Source organism: Fusarium oxysporum, chromosome V, assembly GCF_013085055.1.
Source record: "Fusarium oxysporum Fo47 chromosome V, complete sequence".
Taxonomy (NCBI): domain Eukaryota; kingdom Fungi; phylum Ascomycota; class Sordariomycetes; order Hypocreales; family Nectriaceae; genus Fusarium; species Fusarium oxysporum.
In genome coordinates this window covers 1508047-1528531 of record NC_072844.1, presented here as the reverse complement: position 1 = coordinate 1528531, position 20485 = coordinate 1508047, and the positions used below count along the sequence as shown (strand labels likewise).

Sequence of the window (20485 nt, the reverse complement as noted above, 5' to 3'; positions counted from 1 at the left end):
AAAGACACAACTGCAGAAGCTCGTGGAAACGCACCCCCCTCCATGTCTCTCCCGTTTTTGGCTTACTGATTAAGGGACACCCATTGAATTCGATGGGCCACTTTTACCCGCAGAGGCGCTGGGTTTTGGGGGAACTGGAATGACCAAGCCGGACCCGTCTCTCTAAATCAACAGCGAGAAAAAGGGTTCTTGTTCGTTCACCGCGAGGCTCCGAAAGCGGGCGGTGGAGGCAATAGAATTGGGCGGGGCTGGCCGTGACTGTGCTGAACTGAACTGAACTGGACCGAACTGAGACTTGGAAGAAGGGTCCGGAGAGCGAGAGATGTGACGTCGATCAGGTGGCCTAGTAAACTTGGCCTGTCTCGTCTTTTCAACCCGAGGCACATGGAAACACAATTGAGGCCGACGATGACGGCAGATGGGGGAGCGAGTAACTCTCAACCCAGGCTCTTTCAGTCTTATTGCAGCCGTGTCGTTGCGTTGCTTTTGTTACACTGATGAGATATTCTAAACAGAGTGCCAATGGCTTCATCTGATGCACTGCTGCTGCATCTGCATTGCTACAGTGTGCATTCTCGTTCCTCAATTACTCTCATCCAAACGCTTATCGCCGCGCCTGGCGCTCTAGATGCTCATCGCAGTTGCTGAGTGGTCCCCTTGTTTTTCGAGCCTGAGCTTCGTATCCACGAGGTCTAGGCCTACCACGGCCTACGTAACGTGCTACAGTTCTACCGCCTGTGTGCTTCACTGTTTGTGTTTCCGACAAATTCCTGGGGTTCCATGTCGTGGGACCAAGAGGGACTGGGATAAGGGTTCGTACCTTGTCAATGCCCGCTACCCTGCATCTTGGAAGTCTTTTCATCTCCAATCGGTTAACAGAAGGGATTTAAAAACATGGCCTTAATGCATGAGGATCGCCCCCCCAACAAGCATGGAGGTTCGCGCTGGCAGTTGGTAACCTAGCGTCCTAGCCACTGCATCATTGGCACAATTCGGAGCCAGGGTCCGACGAGTCAGGTTTAGCTCGAGTGTGTCTTAGGCCATGAATCGAATGGCTCAGCTGTTCTGTAATATCCATCAACAAATCGATCCAAGTGCTTAAAGGAATAGGCGGTGGGAGTGTGTTGTCAGTGAATCACTTGATGAGAGACACCATTAAGAACGACGCCTTATCCCAGCAACTCCAATCTCGAGACGTTGGAGATGAGATGAGCGTTTGTAGTAAGCCTCACTAATCAATAAAATTTCACTTCATGCTGATCTCGTGAGTGGGGCACAGACAGTCCTTCAAGTCTGAAGTTCTTGAGGAATGACGCCAGACGGATGAATGTATACGTCAACACTACAGAGCCCATCAGCGAGCTTAGATCTGAAGCTACAATACGCTGTCGTCTTGAATTTTGAAAACGACAATCCTGTCGAGTGCCAGTCATGTCATGCATATTGTGTGACTCGTGGCCTGTTTCCTGGCAATCACAAATTCTGCCTCCGACAGTCGATCAAAATCTTACATTGACTTATCCTTCAATTTCCACTTACCGGCAGATTGTTAGCTGCATGATATTCTCCCCATTCCGCGACACGTTCGAGTCGTCCGGCGTCCTCCGCGTCCCATGTCTCCGGTAACCTGCTCCGTGCATCTCCGGAGTCGCCGGACCCGGGACTCCGGCTGGAATAGTCCCCGCATATGCAACGGCAAAGACATAGAATAAACCTCAGCTGGAGTAGAACCTTTTTGCAATACTGTATGAACTCTCTGGAGCTTTCCGGTGTCTCGAAGCTGTTGGTAAGCTCGCCGCTAGATTGAGTCAGGATCCGCCACTCCCGATAACTGGGGTTTCTAGTGCTTCTTTTTTCCCTTTAACTACCTAAACGTCAAGTGTGTCCGGTTTTGGTATTGCCCATATTCCAACTCCATGTGCCTTGGCCGTGTGATTAAAAGTAACTGCTCTTATTCTTTGATCAATTGCTGCCAAGAACGTGGATGAGATGCAAACACTTCAAACCACGCCTAGGCTATAGCCCAATACAAGTGACAGGGATTATATCAATCGGAAAATAGCCGTCATCGTATAGGGGTCAGTACATCAGTTTGTGGCTCTTCGAAGCACTGAAAACGCAAGTTCGAGTCTTGCTGACGGCAAACCTTTTGTTATTTTGCTTGATTTTTGCTTCATCCGATGCTTGCCATGCTATTCATAAACTTCTTTTACGCCTCGTTTCCCAACAAACAACTGAAAGCCGTCATCGTATAGGGGTCAGTACATCAGTTTGTGGCTACTTGAAAGCACTGAAAACGCAAGTTCGAGTCTTGCTGACGGCAAAATCGTGATGAATAATTGTATTATTTATTTCTTTTTGCATGGGATTGCTCTCCGCCTCATGTAGAAACCATTGCTCCTTTATGTTTATAGGGACATTGCAGGCTTGTCAAAGTAAGGTTTCTTAGAATCGTTCAATGGAGGAAACCCAACAAGAGTTCAAACCATAATTGCCATTGGCTGATGTTAATCATATGGTTGTAAAACTTTCACTCTCTGCCACTCTCTGCCACTCTCTGCCACTCTTTTGGTTTTTTGTTATCCTCCCAGCAACTTTTGGTTAATAAAAACACACTATCAAGGAGAACCCTGTCCTTGAAAATACCTGATATTGATCTCAGTGAATAACTGTCCTTCAAATTGCCTATTCGGGTGATTGAAGCTATCAATTACCAATCACGCAACGTGGGGTTTGTGACGACATAATAGCCGCCTGAGAGGCACCCAAGTAGTTTCAACCTGCACAAAGAGCGATGCATACTTGTTTCGGAGGTCGCCAACTGGAACGTAATTGACCTTTCTCGTTTTTGCTAACATTCATCTCAGTCATCTGACGCACACGCACGTTTTGATACTCTAGAGACCTTCGCTTTAACCCCTCTTCCCCTCACCAACATCCCGAAAGATATCCGCCATGACAGCAACATCACAGCGCGGTATTAGAATTGCTATTGATAGAGGTGGCACTTTCACCGACTGTGTAGGGGAGAGCAATGGAAAGGAGATTATCATCAAGCTTCTATCCGAAGACCCGGCCAACTATAAAGATGCCCCGCTTGAGGGTATTCGGCGCATCATGAGCCACTTTCTCGGCAGAGATATTCCTCGAGGTGAAGCTTTGGACACTTCTCAGATTGATTCGATTCGGATGGGAACAACTGTAGCCACAAACGCCTTGCTCGAGAGAAAGGGAGAAAAAATTGCTATGGTCGTTACCAAGGGTTTCAAGGACTGCCTGACCATCGGAAATCAGTCGAGGCCCAAAATCTTTGACCTTGCAATTCGGAAGCCCGACGTGTTATACGAGCAAGTTATTGAGATTGACGAGCGGGTTACACTCGAAGATTACGCTGAGGATCCCGAAAGAACGCAAACGGAAGCAGAGGCTCAAGTTGGTACTAAAGAAGCCGAAGGCAAGACTCTTGTTCGAGGTTTGTCTGGCGAAACAGTCAGAATTCTCAAAAAAGCCGAACCAGAAGACATTCGATCAAAGCTCCAAAGTGTCTACGATCAAGGCATTCGCAGCATCGCTGTTTGTCTGATGCACGGCTACACCTATCCTGACCATGAAGCTCTGATTGGGCGGATAGCTAAGGATATCGGCTTCCAACATATATCACTAAGCCACGAGCTCATGCCCATGATAAAACTGGTTTCACGAGCTACATCTGTTTGTGCTGATGCTTATCTCACACCGGCTATTCGCAAGTACATTGATGGCTTCCAGGCTGGGTTCGAAGGCGGCCTTGGAACTCGTAGCGTGAAGGAGGAGAAGGGTGCTAAGGGAGCGAGATGCGAGTTTATGCAGAGTGATGGTGGCCTTGTCGATGTGGAAAAGTTCACTGGACTCAAGGCAATTCTATCAGGCCCTGCAGGAGGTGTCGTGGGATACGCTATCACTTCGTATGATGAAGAAACAAAGACACCGGTCATCGGCTTCGATATGGTGAGTTAAACGGTGTTTTCAAAGCAGCAGACTAACTTGAGTAGGGTGGCACAAGCACCGATGTTTCAAGATATGGCGAAGGCCGTTACGAACATGTGTTCGAGACAACAACTGCTGGCGTTACAATCCAGTCGCCACAACTGGACATCAATACGGTTGCTGCCGGTGGCGGCTCTCGCCTCTTTTTCAGGAATGGACTTTTCGTTGTTGGACCTGAGTCCGCAGGCGCTCACCCAGGTCCTGCGTGCTACCGTAAAGGAGGTCCAGCCACCGTCACAGACGCAAATTTGGTACTTGGCCGCCTACTTCCTGAATTCTTTCCTAAGATTTTTGGAGAGAATGAGGACCAGGGGTTGGATATCGAGGCTAGCCGAAAAGTTCTTCAGGAGCTCGCAGATCAAGTGAACCAGGAGAATAACAAAAACCTGACGGTAGACGAAGTTGCATATGGATTCTTGACCGTAGCTAATGAGACAATGACTCGCCCCATCCGGTCGATTACCGAAGCCAAGGGACACGATTCTTCAAAACATCGACTTGCAACATTTGGTGGTGCTGGTGGTCAGCACGCTGTCGCCATTGCGGAGTCTCTGGGCATTCAACAAATTCTGGTTCATCGATATTCTTCAGTTCTTTCCGCATACGGCATGGCTTTAGCAGATGTCGTTGACGAACGACAAGAGCCCGATTCCTTGGTATGGAAGGACGATGACAAAACAGTTAATGAACTGAAGAAGAAAATGGAGAAGCTCAAGGACCAGTCACGAAACTCCCTAAAAGATCAAGGCTTCCAAGAAGATGAAATTGCTTTTGAAGAATACCTCAACATGAGATACCGCGGTACTGAGTCAGCTCTCATGATTGTCAGACCGACACCTGAGGAGGCCAAGGTGCATTTCGATGGGAAAGAATGGGATTTTGGCCAAGCTTTCGTGAAGCAGCACCGCTATGAATTTGGTTTCACGCTTGACGAGCGAGACATCATCGTTGATGATGTCCGTGTTCGTGGTATCGGCAAGAGTTTCCGACACCAAGATGATACAGTTGACAAGCAACTCAAGGAACTAAAGCAGCAGAAGGTTTCCGACAAGAAGAAGCTTGACAGCCAACAGGTATACTTTGAGGGTGGCAGGAAAAAAACTCCTATATTCAAGCTTGAAGATCTAGATACTGGCGATTCGATCCCTGGACCAGCCATGCTTGCCGACGGTACTCAAACCATCGTTGTAACACCAAAGGCAACTGCGATTATTCTCAAGACTCATGTAGTCATTAATCTGGAGAAGGAGGGAGCAAAGTACGAGTAAGTGGTGTCTTGACCACAATTCTATCGCATTCTAATGGATTTAGGTCTGCCAAGTCATCTGAGGATCGCGAGGTTGATCCTATCATGCTCAGTATTTTTGGTCATCGATTTATGGCAATCGCTGAGCAGATGGGGCGTGCCTTACAAAAGACTAGTGTTAGCACAAATGTCAAAGAGAGACTTGACTTTTCGTGTGCCATTTTCGATGCCACAGGCGGCCTTGTAGCCAACGCTCCTCATCTACCTGTCCATCTTGGTTCAATGTCTACTTGTGTACGACGCCAGGCTGAGATTTGGAAAGGAAGACTGGAGAAGGGCGATGTCATAATCTCTAACCACCCTTCATATGGAGGAACTCATCTTCCGGATGTGACCTTATTGATGCCAGCGTTTGATGAGAAGGGAGAAAACATCCTCTTCTACGCTGCGTCTCGAGCTCACCATGCTGATATTGGTGGTATTAGCGCCGGAAGTATGCCACCTCACTCCCGAGAGCTCTATCAAGAGGGTGCCTCTATCAGAAGTGAGAAGCTTGTGAGTGGTGGCAAGTTCAATGAGAAACGTGTTGTCGAGTTGTTCTACGAAGAACCTGCCAAGTATCCAGGCTGCAGTGGAACCCGTTGTCTGGCTGACAACATCAACGACTTGAGAGCTCAAGTCTCGGCTAATCAAAAGGGAATCTCACTCATTGAGACTCTGATCGCAGAGTATGGCGAGGAGACAGTGCAGTTCTATATGGTCCATATCCAGAATAATGCCGAGCAGTGTGTGCGCCGACTACTCAAAGATGTTTACAAGCGATTTGAAGGCAGGGACCTCTCGGCAGTTGACTTTATGGACGACGGTTCTCCCATTCGATTGAAAATTCGCATTGACCCAGAAAAGGGTGAAGCGGAATTTGATTTCTCGGGTACTGGCCCCGAAGTCTACGGAAATATCAACGCCCCCCAGGCCATTACGTTCAGTGCTATTATTTACTGTTTGAGATGCCTGATTTCCGAAGACATCCCACTTAACCAAGGATGCTTGAAGCCGATTCATGTCAAGATCCCTCCCAAGTCCATTCTGTCGCCGTCGCCAGGGGCTGCAGTTGTGGGAGGCAATGTCCTTACCAGTCAACGCATCACAGATGTTATTTTCAAAGCATTCCAGGCTTGTGCTGCCAGTCAGGGATGCTGTAATAACTTGACTTTTGGATTTGGCGGGAATCAAGACGGCACCGAAGCTGTCAAGGGTTTCGGATACTACGAGACGATTGCTGGCGGAAGTGGTGCGGGTTCTGACTGGGAGGGAACCAGTGGTGTTCACTGTCATATGACAAACACTCGAATCACAGATTCAGAGATTTTTGAACGTCGTTATCCTGTACTTCTCCACGAGTTCTCTATTCGGTCCGGTTCAGGAGGGCGAGGCCAACATCGCGGTGGTGACGGCGTCATCCGTGACATTGAGTTCCGGATCCCCCTTCAAGTGTCCATCCTCAGTGAGCGTCGCGTCTATCGCCCGTATGGGCTGAATGGTGGCGGCGACGGAGAATGTGGTCTGAACCTGTGGGTGCGCAACGTTGAAAAGGCCAACTGGGAGACTTCTCTGAAACAGTTTCACACAAAGGAAGATGCAGGGGAGGTTGAATACGAGGAGCGACGTATCAACATGGGGGCTAAAAACACAGCTGCTATGAAGGCTGGGGATCGTATCATTGTCTGCACACCTGGAGGAGGTGCATGGGGAGCTGAGGGGTCAGAGAGTGTAGCTAGAAGGAAGATTGACCATACTGAGGGCTGGAGGAAGGGTAGTGGTAACACAAGGGATGAGACTGCACTCCAGGCTTAGACAGAGCGAAATATGATATTGGTTTGTTGCCTAACAAAGGGCTTAACTTGAATGGGTTCGGGATGGGGCTGAAAGAACCGGAGTCGAAGAGGATGAAATCAAAGATTTCTGTACGTGAGTCTCAAAGGCTGTCGTAGAGTTTGGTAGAATTCCAAGAGAGATTTGAAAGCCAGTTTCATTATGCTTTAAAACCCAACCTGTGTAGCCTAGAAATGTCTCAGGTGAAGCCGCTTTCGATGACAGAATTGCGCTGTTGTGAAATCTATGCATGTCTCACCGTGAACCTTCAACCTGAAGGTTAAGACATTCACAGGCCGTGCTCTACTGTTCTGTCTCATCGCGTAATTGACATGATGCTGGTCACATTTTTGAGTGTCAAAAAGCTAGCAACGAGTCTTGTTGGCAGCTCCGTGAAACCACGACAAGGCATCCATAGTGCTGTTATGCAGCCCAACCAACATATGATTGGGAGATATAGGTACCCAGGTATTGTGATCATTTTGCATGCATCCATGGCAGTGCTCATCTTTTCTAGGTTTGATGTTTCACCGAGAATTTCAAACAGTTCGGGCCTTGCCTAGATGGGGCATGCAAGAAAATATACCCGAATCTTCTCATTTGAAGTTTCAAGCCTCCTATTGGTACCTCAGTAGCTACGGTACGTAGAACTTATGAAAAGCGACAAGACGAGGGATAACCATGCTGCGACTTGATGCATTGATCACCAGGGGAAACCTTTCCTACCCTTATGTGCAAAATGTAGCGAAACTCCCGCAGTGAAGCAAGAAGGCTTCTTCTGAAAGGGATTGAGGTGGTGAATCAGCTCCCTCTGCATAGAGGTGCCTGAAATTTCTGTGTTGAGATGCAGCTTACAACCTCCAATACAAATCACACACACAGACACACTTGCATATAACCAATCTCAATCGCAGACTAACTCCGATAGACTGGTTCGATAACGGCCGTTTCCGATCAGCCCCCCCCTGATCGCCAAAAATTACACCATCACTGCTGTTTCTCGAAAATGGCTATGTAAGTCACCGGTGCCACACGGCAAGAAGGACGTTAGAATAAGACTTGTCTCCCACCGAAACAATATCTACAACATCCAATGAATATGCCCAATTGCTCGCCACTCCTATCAACCCCAGTCAGCCCTACGGGGAATAGACATGGATAATGGGGGCTGCTGCATTAGCTCAACCACTGATGGGCCAGGGTCTTGGCCCCCAATCTCCATATGGGCCCTTGGAGTTGTTGATCTACACTCAATACTCTTGCCCCCGAGAACCAGAGCCTCGTTGCGATCTCACACTAGAACAGGCTACAGCGTCTTCTGCCTTGCTAGCATCAGTGTAGCCTATCTTCAAGCCAATGACGGCTTGTCCGATGCAATGCGGATGGGGCGGGCGTTGAACTACATCTGCATACCGCGAACCATGAACTGCCTCTTCTTCAATTTCATAAGGCACTCTGTATGCCTGTGAGGCGTTTAATCTACGAACCACGGTTAATGTCTCATGCTTAAACACCCTGGTTCCCATAAGTCCAGGTTAAAGATTGGTCGGCCAACTCCTACCGTGACCGCGACTGACGCAGAGGTATGAACCTCCTTTGTGGCGGAAGCATAGAACAGGGATCGAAGATAAACAATCGATCAGGTGGATGGCTGTTGACGACTTGTCAGTTTGAGGGTCTGAGAATGTCATGATTTGACATCGAGTTCTCAAGAACGAGACATCCATATCCACCGTGAACCTCAACACAGCCATGCTACATCAACCAAACGGATTGACTGTTGTAAGGCTAACGAGGCAACCAACAAGCTGCATGTGATCACGATAAGTCTTGTGCTTCAATGTGCACTGCCTTTGTACCCTACGGCTATCGACCAGACAAATGCCGTGTAAGATCTCAGAGGGATATTTGTCACTTATTGTAACTTAATCTGACCAATCCGCGATTAGTAGTTTAAGTTTTCTCACAACTTCTTGGCCCCTTAAACTCGTTAGGCACCCTTATTCACGGTCCCCTGACTTCACATGGCAATTCAACACCATTCCGGACCTATTACTTGAAGCAGGAACTCAAGTGCACCCCACAATTTTGACGAAAAGGGGGTTGCTGATAACTTTCTAAAGCTATACTGTGTGAGAATTCGTGCAGACATTCGTCCGTTACTAACTCCACGGCAACTTATCATGAGCCAGTAGAGGCTCTTGGTTAGACTTGAACCAATGTCTTATTCCCCTGCTTCTGCCTGTGACTGAGGCCTCTCCGATGAGCCTTGTTCACTGAGTTACCTTACAATGCTTGTTGCCGTACTCAGCCATGTGTTTGTCTAGACTTGAGGCTCAACTGCACCCCCCAAGATCTTGAATCAAGAATTCAGACAAGAAGCTATTTAGGGGACTCTAAGTTCTCAAAAGTTCAACCTCAGTCATTCCTTCACTAGCTCTTTCTCGACTATCTTAGCATCTGTACACTGTCCTGGTAGACTTCGCCGAAACTGTGTGTAATACTTTCACCATGATGCGAATAGCTATAGCTGGGGGCTCCGGCCTTGGATATCTCCTGGCAAGCCATATATCCAAAGCAGCAAACGCTTATCAAGTTGTTGTTCTCTCACGTTCTGTAAGTATGACTCTCATGTATATATGAGGTTTCTAACAACACAGTCACGTCCCGAATATGCAGCACTTGACGTTCAAGTCATGGTTGTTGACTACAATGACGAAAATAGCCTAGCATACGCACTTCACGGAGTTAATCTTGTCATCTGCACATTTTCGGGGGGTGAACAGGTCAACCTGATCACTGCAGCTGTCCAAAGCGGTGTACAGTTCTTTGTCCCTTCCGAGTTCGAAGGAAGCCTCGAAAAGCGGCCCGAAAACGATCAACTCGACCCCTATTCGTACTCGTCCCAAGCGAGACAGCATCTCAGACGTTGTGCAAGATCATCCCAGATGAAGTGGACCGTCTTCTCCTGCGGTATCTTCATGGAGAGATTTCTCCCCCAGGGGCTCGGAAGTTTGGCCATTGGTTATGGTTCAAACTTAGCCAACGTGGGATCTTACATTCTTGACATGAATACCTATACTGCTGAGTGTGTTGAAAAAAACCCTCGGGGGCATACTGTCCGTGTCTGCATGACATCTGTATATGATGTTGCTCAATTCATCGTTGCTGCCATTGATTTGGGACCTGCGAACTGGCCTCGCGAGTTTACGATGAGAGGAGACCGTCTGTCGCTTCGTGACATTGTTGGGCAATGCTCAAGAACCCTGAACGGTAAGTTAACATCATAAGTATGGAAAGATTATGCTAACTCATTAAGCGGCATTTTCTCTTTCTCAATGGCAAGCTTCAGATATTGCAGGACTTATGAGTGGTTTCTATCAACAGGGAGATTACGCCAAAGTTGCCTTTTATCAGCAGCTTCAAGCTACTGTTGAAGGACGTTACGATTTTGGGCATACATCGTTGAATGGCCTCGTCAATGTGCAGCCGAGAAGCTTTCGCCAGTGGTTGAGTGACAAGTTTACAGGATAAAGCCACTATGGAGGCTTGTCCTGGCTTCTTTCACTATGGGTCAGCAATACAATCTTTGAATATGTTGTGTCGATGGACGTTCACTTTCTTTAGTTTACAGCTGTGCTGTATGTTGGTACTGGTAGCAACAAGGCAACAAATTAGCGGCTGGTTTCGCGGTCTTCATATTTTATTGTTTATCTAGGCAGCTAAAAGAATCAAACTCCGCTTTTCACTCTTTATTGCAATTGCCCATAGAGCGTTCTGTGGTCTTTAGTCTTCGTTGCTATAGGTCCTTTTTGGGAATGTACCGTATGAAAGAAATTCTTACTAGGGACACCAGGCCTGGCATTGGCAGATCCTGTCCGACAAGCGGCCACACTGAGTCTAAAGAAACTTAGCGAGTACTTGGACGCTTTGCGAGAACTGTTGAAGCAAACTTGTTCCTATGACTTGATACTGATACCATTATAAGTTCAGAGCAATCCTGGTCGAACTTTGATGAATAATTTCATGATTTTCGACAATCTTTACCTTAATTACTAAACCTGGATCCCATAATGTAGGTTTGTATTTCCTGTGACAAACTCCGCCTTCTTCCAAGAATACGACCTTGTAGTCTTCAGGATCGACACCAGGCCCAGGAATAGACTCATGTGGAGGTTGGAAAGCCAAACCTCGGGACAAGGTATGACCCCAGTCAAGAATGCGGAGAAAACATGCATGGTTGTGAGAGGAATTCCAACAACGATCATGGTTCACATTCCGTTTCTGGCTCTTAGTTCCGCGTTGAAAACACCAGGAATCCATGAACCCGGAATTTCTTCCGCACGACTTACCCAAAATGGCGGAATACTGGCTCGATTTGGAGGTCTGACCCCACTGGAGGTCCCCGATGAGATGTAGTCGATGGCTTGTGATTGAATGTCCTGACAAGTGTTAGCAGTGCCGACCAACAGTGATAAAGCAAGCTCGGGCGGGATCCAACATGTTCAAATTTCTCTTCTCTTACCTCATTCAGTCATGGAGGCTTCAGGCGCAGATAAGGGCTTCTTTCAGAAGCCTCCTGTTCTGAACAATCAGTTTCATGATGATGTGACCTTTCAGAGATGCTTTAAGTGTGGGTTTAAGGCCAGTTACTATTATCCAGAGGCCTGTGCTTACTTGTCTTCGCAGTGTTTCTTCCACGGCAAATCGTTCAGCAAGTCCAAGCTGAAATGGCTTCACTTGGAGATGATGTCCTCTCCGACCAAGTTTTTGCCTGGATCACGGATGCTGAACATAACAAACCCTTCCTTAAAGGATCAGGCCGTGATGTATTCGGCCAGTGGAAGGGTGATTTAGTCACTGGTGAAGGGTGGCGTGGCCTTCAGAATTTTGGCCTGTCCCGAGGGTAAGACATATACGTTATTGACTGATCAGCTATTGACATGTCTAGATTTGTCGCCGCTGGATATGATACTCCATATGGTGCATTTGCACGAGCATACCAGTTCATGCGCATACAACTTTGGACGCCATCGTGCGCCAACGTCGGTTGTCCTTCCGCTATGCAGGATGGCGCTGCTCGACTTCTACAAACACACCTTGGTAGCCCAGAACTCGTTATGAAACTCACAGATGAGCAAAAGAAAGTATTCGAGAACGCTTTCAGTCATCTAACCACACGAGATCCACAGCATGCATGGACCAGTGGCCAGTGGATGACTGAGCGAACGGGGGGCAGTGATGTGTCGTTGACCGAAACAACAGCAGTGCACATGCCAACTTCTGAGATCCAACTCGCCTCGAAAGCTGAAAAGATACCATTGGGACCATGGAGTATCAATGGCTTCAAGTGGTTTTCGTCAGCAACGGACTCAAGAATGACTGTCCTCCTTGCTCGAACATCTAGAGGCGGACTTTCAACCTTTATGGCCCCGATGTACAAACACGATGCGAGTGCTACCACAGCCACCGGACTTCCGAGAAGCAACGGAGAGCAACTTAATGGAGTTCGCATCCAACGCTTGAAGAACAAATCAGGCACACAGAGTCTCCCAACAGCTGAACTAGTTCTCCAGGACATGCGAGCATGGCTTGTAGGTCAAGAAGGCCGAGGCATCCAAGAAATCGCAACAATTTTGACCTTGACTCGAGTGCACTCTTCAGTTGCTGCTGTGGGTTATTTAGGAAGAGGGTTTGCCATCGCAAGAGCATATGCTCAAGTTCGAGAGGTTGGTGGCGGAAAGGGAACTCGAATGAAGCTCACAGAGAGTTCATTACATATGAGAACCCTTTCAAAGATATCTTCCGAGTATCGTGGCCTTATGCTTCTTACCATCTTTACATCATATGTCCTCGGCGTTTCGGAGCATGACATAGCGTCAGACGCAAGTCTTTCACCTGCGCTAGAGGCGCTAACACCCTCTGCACAACATGCTGCGCCATTGATTCGGGTTCTTACTCAACTCACAAAAGCTTACGTTTGCAAAGCATCGGTACAGCTACTTTTCTCTTGTATGGAGGCGCTCGGTGGTGTTGGGTACCTTGCCAATGAAGAACAAGAGTACCTCAATATCGCCCGCCTCCATCGTGACTGTGCTGTACTGCCTATCTGGGAGGGCACAACGGATGTTTTGAGCACTGACTTCTTGAGGGCTATTAAGCATACGAAGGCTGGTCAGGACACTCTGAACGCCCTCGAAGACTCTATTAAGAAAGGTATGGCATTTCAAGGAAAGGTATCTTGGCCTGAAGGCTTGAACCCTTTGGATGTTTGGAAGAGCCTGAGGCAGCGTATTGAACGAGAATCGTTGGCAGACTTAATGGGAGATGCTAGGGAAGTTCTCTGGGCTGTGGCAGATTTACTGGTGTCTGTTCTGCTCTATGTTGACGCTGGTAGTGACGGTGATCAAGTGTCACTGGACATTTTCCATCGATTCTTGGAAGGGAAGAATGTCACTACGAAGCGAGAAAAGGTCTCAGCTCAAGAACAGCTTGCGAAGGACTTCGCAGTTGTGTATGGAGGCGCTAGAAACGAGATCTTTGCCAAGCTTTGACAGCACCATTGGTATTGATTCATGGCTGTATCATTTCACTCATTTTTGCGAATCTGGGGCCAGCACTGTCCTCGTCACATATAAAATGAAAGCTCAAGAGAGACCAATAATGTTGAACCAAATGTAAAGAATGGGTATTAAGTAGTTGTACGCCTGTCCCACATCAACCCTGGAGACTCTTGCATGTGCCCTTAAAATTCTTCGCCTTCAGTGTAACCTTCTTACACGCCGTAGCATCAGTGTGTTTGTCTCCATATAGAACAGTACCCTTTGCACTTGTAGAAGTTTTTGAGCAGGAGTTGAATGTGCTTCCTCCATCATGCTGAAGAAGCGTATTGCTGCCACTCTTTTGTAACGTCCATGATTGGAAACCAGGCGTTGGATCGACGCATTTGAGAGCACCGCTTGGGCTGAGAAAGCAAGCGTTGAAGGCGTTGTCTCGAAGAATGTCTTGAGAGTTGGACAGATCGATACAGTAGAAGCCGTTGGTTTTGCCGGCATTGAGCAGCAGGTTGCCGTCACTGTTTTGTTGAACTGTAGCACTAGTTGCCACATCTTGTAACGTGAAGCAGCAATGGCCATCGAAGACAGTATCCCGAGGGATAACTGCAGCTATGGCCACGGTGCACAAGAGAGTGACCAGAGTGAATGACTTCATCTTGAAGAGGATATGGTGGATGATGTGAGCAGTGTAGATTAAGTATAGTATGAACTCGTAAGATTATTGAGTCCAGCTCAATTGTTAAAGATAGTAATAGAGAACTCAAACATCGTAGACATCACAAGAATTCCCTCGCCTTTTATAATTCTGGAGACCTCATTATCCGTCACCCATCAGGCTCGGCTTCATTAGGATCAGCAGAAATAAATCCATTCAAAGGCATCCAACCGAATGTGAGAATGCACGTTGGTCGAAGGATTGAGTCAGAAAGAAAGCCACTTGGCTCACGATGGTCAGCAGAAAGTCACATTTATCGTGAAAAGTCGGTCTCTAGAACTGTGATGTCCCGTGCAGGTGACTCCAAGTGATGGACGTGACGATTTCCATTGGGAGTCTCGGGGTTTCGCGCTATAGGACGAACAAAACTAGGGCCATTCTCAGGAGCGAATGGCTTGTCAGGAACAGCCGCGAACTAATTAGCAGAGTGACATTCGACGTGATTGTTGGTGCTATGCCGTTCATGCTCCGAGATGCAAGGCACAGGGTGGGTGACAGGCCAGGGATATCCTTCTTCACCGCAGGATAGAAAGCGGGGATAGCTTCATTTCATGCGTCCAGCCACAGACTGCCAGGGAGAATATCTTGAGGAGAAGATTGGTTGCAGGGAGTAAAGTGTGACGATGCATGATCCTGGAGGTGATAAGGTGCGTCTACTGTGAGCTATGAGACTAGCTCAGCCAATCAGAGGCTGTGATGTGGTTAATCACGCTGCGGGTGTAACGACTGCACAGTCACGTGAAACAAGATGTCGTTATCGGCGAGGGGGCCTTGGAGTAATACACCGTTTGTTACGCTCAACTCAAAGCGTAACCGTTTGTGCCTCTACGTCACATCCTTAACTCTACATTCAACGCTTCGCTTTACCTTTAACAGTGTGTTTTTCTACATTGATGTGCCATACTCTTCACCAAATCATGTCTCACCACATCTGACGTGTTCTTGTTTTGATCCTTCGTTATCATAAGCAGCTCATCTGACTTCAGCGATCTTCTGTTTAGCACGCTTCTCCGACCTGCCTAATCCACCTACAGTATCCTACCGTTTCACCACTCGCGGACGACTTCTAGCTCTAACTTATCCATAAACCTCCACCGAACACTTGAGAGCAACTGCTTCCTCCAATCAATCAAGCAATCATGGCGGACGAGCATACCATGTCCAATGAAGAGTGGGAGGAAGTCTCTCAAGACATCCCCTCACTCTCGGACCCCTTCCTTCAGCAGTATCTCACAGGCCGAGCAAACCTCATGAGTCAAGAACAAAAGTCTCGCACAGATGCTTCATTCAGAGCCTCTCTTTCACCTATTGCCAAGCGCGCGAGTGACATCGTCGACTGCATCCGCGACCAGGAGAATGACTCCATCTGGACTCCTCAAGTTGAGGAAGAGTTAGCTCAAGCAGGAAACGAATGCATCTTTCCAGGAATGATGTTCATGCTGGCAAAAGATCGCATGGAGAAGACAAACCTTTGGAAGATTGTTCGACGCATGCCAAAGGGAGCGCTGCTTCATGCTCACATGGATGCCATGGTCAACTTTGACTTTCTCTTTGATGAGCTTCTGAAAATGCCAGGAATGCATATGTGTAGCGACCGACCTCTCAACACTGAAGAATCTCGAGAGGATGCGGTTCCTAGCTTCCGATACAGAACCAAGGCGGACACTGATGGATCTATTTGGGAAGAGAGCTACAAGCCTGATGCTTTTGTGCCACTTCCAAAGGCGGCAGATGAGTTTCCCCATGGTGGACGATCCGGCTTTCTCAAGTGGCTGAAGGGCCGATGCACTCTTTCCGTCACAGACACTCATGAGCAACACCATGGAGTTGATGCCATTTGGGTCAAGTTTGGAAAGTGTTTCCTCGTGTGTGCCACCATCATTCACTATGAACCCATGTTCCGGATCTTCCTCCGCGAGCTCATGAAGAACCTCAAGGATGATGGTGTCAACTGGGCTGAACTTCGGTAAGTCATAAGTCGACAATTTCTGATCCTCCTCTAACAGCTATAGATTCACTTGGCCACTTAACTATTGCCGTGATAAACAAGAGGAGCCTGAGAAAGACTACATTCACATGTTTGAGGTTCTGCGTGAAGAAATCGATAACTTCAAGAAATCACCGGAGGGCAAGGGTTTCTGGGGTCTCACCACCATTTGGACTTGCCTAAGAAGCTGGCCGACCCGTCTGATCATAGAGAACATGGACTGCTGTATCGCTACCAAGATTGCTTTCCCTGACCTCATTGCTGGTTATGATTTGGTTGGTCCCGAGGATCTGGGCCGACCCCTGTCTGATCTACTCCCCGAGCTTTTCTGGTTCCGCAAGCAGTGCGCCATGGAAGGCGTCAACCTCCCCTTCTACTTCCATGCAGGAGAGACACTTGGGGATGGCACTGACACTGATGCCAATTTGTTTGATGCGATCTTGCTTGGCACCCGACGCATCGGCCACGGCTTCAGTCTCTTCAAACACCCCCTGCTGATCGATATGGTCAAGGAGAAACGTATTCTCATCGAGTCGTGCCCCATCTCGAACGAGGTCCTCCGCCTCTGTGGCTCCGTAACAGCCCATCCCCTGCCCGCCCTTTTGGCGCGTGGTGTTGTTTGCAGTCTGTGTAACGACGATCCCGCTATGCTCGGGCAAGACACAGCCGGCATGTCACACGACTTCTGGCAGGCTCTCCAGGGGTGGAAGAACCTTGGTCTTGCAGGCCTTGGTAGCCTCGCGGAGAACAGCGTCAGATGGGCCGCTTTCGAGGATCAGAACCAGACTGACTGGATCAACGACATCAAGCAGGCTAGCCTTGGGACGAATGTCAAGGCCAAGAGAATGCAAGAGTGGCAGATCGAGTGGGAGAAGTTTTGTCTCTGGATTGTTGAGGAGTTTGGTGATGAATTTGGTGATGAAAAGGAGAAAGAAAAGGCCAGTGATGCCTAGACACCTCTTCACGATAAGACGATAGACTAAGATGAAGGAAAGCTGGTGCATATCGGCGTTGCATACTGAGATTTAGGCGCGTTCAACACAGGCGGTTGGGGAGTTCAACCATCATCTCCATGGATAGGGGCGTATCAAAGGTATACTTCATAAAGAGCTTGTGCCTAGAAATTTCAAAAAGACTAGAGAGTCAGCATCACCCACATTAAACCGTCCTTCGCGATGGCCAGCCCCTTGGTCTCCACACTGCCATCGTCCATCACCGGCTCGTACTTATTCTTGCTCGAGACGATAATCGACTTGTAGAGTTGCCCTTCACGCCAGCCCCACATCCTCGAACGGCGCCCCCCCTTGGAACTAGCCTTGATCACCTTTGGTCACCGCCATTGCCTTGTTCATGCAGTTCTGCTGGTCGACCCCCATGACGTACACGAAGATTGAGTCAGTGTCGCCTTAGATGACGTTGTGGCCGCACTGGTTGTTGTCGATCTTCTCTCTGACGTTGCAGGGTTGGCGAAAAAGAAGGTTCAAGTCGCATACGATATGGCATTATTCGTAATGCCGAAGTTGTGGACTCCGGCGTTGAGATGGCATCTGTCAACAGAAGTAGGCGACCCGAAGCGCAAAAATCTGCTCTGCTGCGAGTATCAATGGACAAGGGAATGTTCGGGTGGCCAATATTGTCACAGGACGTACAGAATTGGCTATTTGCAAAAGAAAAACCATGCTGTACTCCCTGAAGACTCCATGTTTTATGGAGCGAGCAAAGCCACTCGGGGGTCCTGTGAATAAACGGAATACAGTAGATTCTAGAGATGACACAGGAGAGTGGGAAAGGGTCCGGGATTTAGCTTCTGTCTGTCAATCAATCACATTTCATTTGCATCAGGGGTTCAGGTATCTGCTGGTAAATGGCTTTCTGTCTTCCTACTTGGCCCAAGGGATGGGCTGTTGAAAAAATGATCAGGAATAGAGGCACTGTAACATGAACAAGGAGTGACAACGTTAGGGCAAGACTTAGATTTCAGTACAGTCTGTGTAATCAGGAATATCTGTATAGTCCCCATACATCTATAGTTGGGTGAACCATCTGTGCTAAATAGCACCTCCTTCCCTTCAAACCCGATCAGATCGATAGACTCGCATCTTTCTGTACCAACCAACGCCTGATTGTCTCCAACTACAATGAGCTTATCAGCACCAACGACACTTACTGTCTCGACTCCATCATGAGCGATAGCTGACAGCAGTAGTCGTCTATGCGTCTACCCGGGTCTGGATGTGCTTGAATTTGAGCCTGATGTACCACTTGACGCTGGAGTGAGCTTCATGGAGTATCAATTGGCCAGACGCGAGTTCAATTTTCTGTCACCCTCGGAGCATTGCGCATCATGTACACGATCTCGATGTCGCAGCAAAGAATGTCCGATCGATATCAGTTGTCGTTGACAGCCGGAAAGAGTCGAAGGTGTCAAGCCAGGATCGTCCGCAGCAACTCGTAGATGTCGATGCAGCAAGCACGAGAGTGAAGTTGGACTTGAGATGAAACAAACCATTAGTCTGGAGTTGAAGTCCCTGGGGGGAAGCACATTAGATATAAGAAAGCAAGGGGAGGCTGGCACGGTGATGACTTACAAATGATGGGCAATTGGTGAAGTTCGAAGGTACAGCCAAGGAGACGCAGAAATGTGTCACCAAGAGTTCCGTCAGATACCAGTTTTCGTCGTCAGCCGTTGAATAATCGAGATTATGGTGGTTGACTTGAGCTTGCAGCAACCTGTCTTCTGAGCCTGGCAATTCAGATATAACACCTGTTCCGTCATGGCCAGCTGGGTCACGTACTCCGAGCCCTTGGTAGCGTTGGCTTGGAATGCGATGATACAATCAGCGATTGGAAGAAAGAGTGTAACTCGAGTGAACAAGACAGCGGGCGTGTGTCTCTGCTGGTGGAGGAAACGAACGTTAAGCCCAGATACCCGTTGGAGAACGTGTAACCGCGAGACTATATCCCGAAAGCTGAGCACATCACTCTGCATCACCAAGTTGGGTCTTGGATACCATTGGATGCAAGCGCGAGAGAGAGAGATGTATCTGAGTTCCTGGTAGAATAATGCCGTTCGATCATTCCGACGTTGGTCTGATCTCCCTAATTGAACTTGGCGAGGTCTGTGGGTAATGTTGTGGTCAGGAACTCTAAGCTGCATCCAGTCCAACGAAAGCGAAAAGGCAGGATGTCAACGTATATAGTTCCGTTCGACAGAAGGCAACCCAGTCATTTAAACCAGTGCGAGGGTATTGCATTCAAAACAATTCATCCTCTTGACTCATGGAGATTTGACCAGGATGGCCCAGCAGGAGGTTGGTTCCATGAACCTCCTAGTCCAACTGCCATGGTGAAGGAAAACCGGATGATCTGGAAGTTGACATCTTGAAGAAGAAAGACATGTCTCCAGGCAACGTTGTTGTTCCCTATGCTCATCATGATGAAATCTGGCGCCATTCATATCGGTTGCTGAGCTACCCGTCTCTGTATCAATCTCACCGAGATCGCGATAAAGCACACCTTGATGGAAGTCCTGGTGAGTCTGGGGATGTAAGAAGCTTGGATCCATCCTATACAAACGATGATAAGAATGAGCTCGCGGAGGCAAATGATGACAGATATGAGTTCGTGAAGGGGTGGGAAGTTGTTAGAGGGGGGTCGAGAAGGCACAGAAAGTCACGGAAATAGTGGTGGTGTTGTTCGATGATTCATATGGCAGTTGTTGACAGTCGATAGTAGTCATTGAAGGCGAAAAGAAATAAAACCCAAACACCAACCCGAAAGTCGGGGGGCAACGTGGTGATGGACGAGGTACAGTTAAGCGCGTTTCGTCCGACGCGCGCCTCAAATCTAGTGCAAAGTTTATTGTTGCACGAGGTATACCAGAGACAATAAGGACGAGTCTCTGGCTCATGTTGCTTTTTGAGCCAACCAACCAGCAATTTTCATGCCATGCAGATTATCCTGGGGTCACTGTAGATATGTAGATCCGAGCTGGGGTTTGTGAAGGGATTTTGTGAAAGAGTTGTATTGCTGCTGATCTGGGAAACAAAACGAACGTAGAATATTCATGCAAGAAAAGCGCA

General features: G+C 48.1%; 5 protein-coding genes and 2 non-coding genes across 7 annotated transcripts; 6 read left to right on the top strand and 1 right to left on the bottom strand.

The window, feature by feature from the left end:
• Nucleotides 1-2061: 2061 nt before the first annotated feature.
• Nucleotides 2062-2143, top strand: FOBCDRAFT_t130. The gene has a single exon. It is a non-coding gene; the product is annotated as a tRNA-His (tRNA).
• A 97-nt stretch (nucleotides 2144-2240) lies between these two features.
• FOBCDRAFT_t131 lies at nucleotides 2241-2323 on the top strand. Its single transcript has one exon. It is a non-coding gene; the product is annotated as a tRNA-His (tRNA).
• Nucleotides 2324-2955: 632 nt separating this feature from the next.
• Nucleotides 2956-7152, top strand: FOBCDRAFT_293029 (Hydantoinase B/oxoprolinase-domain-containing protein; the record flags this gene model as incomplete). Its single annotated transcript, XM_031183781.3, has 3 exons — nucleotides 2956-3987; nucleotides 4032-5290; nucleotides 5338-7152. 3 exons carry the CDS (start codon nucleotides 2956-2958, stop codon nucleotides 7124-7126), a joined length of 4080 nt encoding a protein of 1359 aa, XP_031039423.2. The 3' UTR covers nucleotides 7127-7152.
• A 2503-nt stretch (nucleotides 7153-9655) lies between these two features.
• FOBCDRAFT_239861 (uncharacterized protein) lies at nucleotides 9656-10678 on the top strand (the record flags this gene model as incomplete). Its single annotated transcript, XM_059610278.1, has 3 exons — nucleotides 9656-9760; nucleotides 9805-10417; nucleotides 10491-10678. 3 exons carry the CDS (start codon nucleotides 9656-9658, stop codon nucleotides 10676-10678), a joined length of 906 nt encoding a protein of 301 aa, XP_059464883.1.
• Nucleotides 10679-11495: 817 nt separating this feature from the next.
• Nucleotides 11496-13842, top strand: FOBCDRAFT_161009 (uncharacterized protein). The gene is made up of 4 exons (XM_031183778.3): nucleotides 11496-11528; nucleotides 11604-11777; nucleotides 11834-12050; nucleotides 12096-13842. The coding sequence occupies exons 2-4, from the start codon at nucleotides 11681-11683 to the stop codon at nucleotides 13696-13698; spliced, it is 1917 nt and encodes a 638-aa protein (XP_031039420.2). The 5' UTR covers nucleotides 11496-11528; nucleotides 11604-11680; the 3' UTR covers nucleotides 13699-13842.
• A 19-nt stretch (nucleotides 13843-13861) lies between these two features.
• Nucleotides 13862-14356, bottom strand: FOBCDRAFT_273970 (uncharacterized protein; the record flags this gene model as incomplete). The annotated part of the gene is made up of 1 exon (XM_054704578.1): nucleotides 13862-14356. The coding sequence occupies one exon, from the start codon at nucleotides 14354-14356 to the stop codon at nucleotides 13862-13864; it is 495 nt and encodes a 164-aa protein (XP_054560553.1).
• Nucleotides 14357-15228: 872 nt separating this feature from the next.
• FOBCDRAFT_34442 (uncharacterized protein) lies at nucleotides 15229-17556 on the top strand. The gene is made up of 2 exons (XM_031183776.3): nucleotides 15229-16382; nucleotides 16429-17556. The coding sequence occupies exons 1-2, from the start codon at nucleotides 15556-15558 to the stop codon at nucleotides 17354-17356; spliced, it is 1755 nt and encodes a 584-aa protein (XP_031039418.2). The 5' UTR covers nucleotides 15229-15555; the 3' UTR covers nucleotides 17357-17556.
• Nucleotides 17557-20485: the final 2929 nt, after the last annotated feature.

What these genes read in the sequence shown, in the direction of transcription:
- FOBCDRAFT_34442 (XM_031183776.3), top strand. Translation starts at nt 15,556, where the DNA reads ATGGCGGACGAGCATACCATGTCCAATGAAGAGTGGGAGGAAGTCTCT. An exon ending in GTCAACTGGGCTGAACTTCG is followed by an intron (nt 16,383 to 16,428) that starts GTAAGTCATAAG and finishes TAACAGCTATAG; the next exon opens with ATTCACTTGGCCACTTAACT.
- FOBCDRAFT_161009 (XM_031183778.3), top strand. Translation starts at nt 11,681, where the DNA reads ATGGAGGCTTCAGGCGCAGATAAGGGCTTCTTTCAGAAGCCTCCTGTT. An exon ending in CTTTCAGAGATGCTTTAAGT is followed by an intron (nt 11,778 to 11,833) that starts GTGGGTTTAAGG and finishes TTGTCTTCGCAG; the next exon opens with TGTTTCTTCCACGGCAAATC. An exon ending in AATTTTGGCCTGTCCCGAGG is followed by an intron (nt 12,051 to 12,095) that starts GTAAGACATATA and finishes TGACATGTCTAG; the next exon opens with ATTTGTCGCCGCTGGATATG.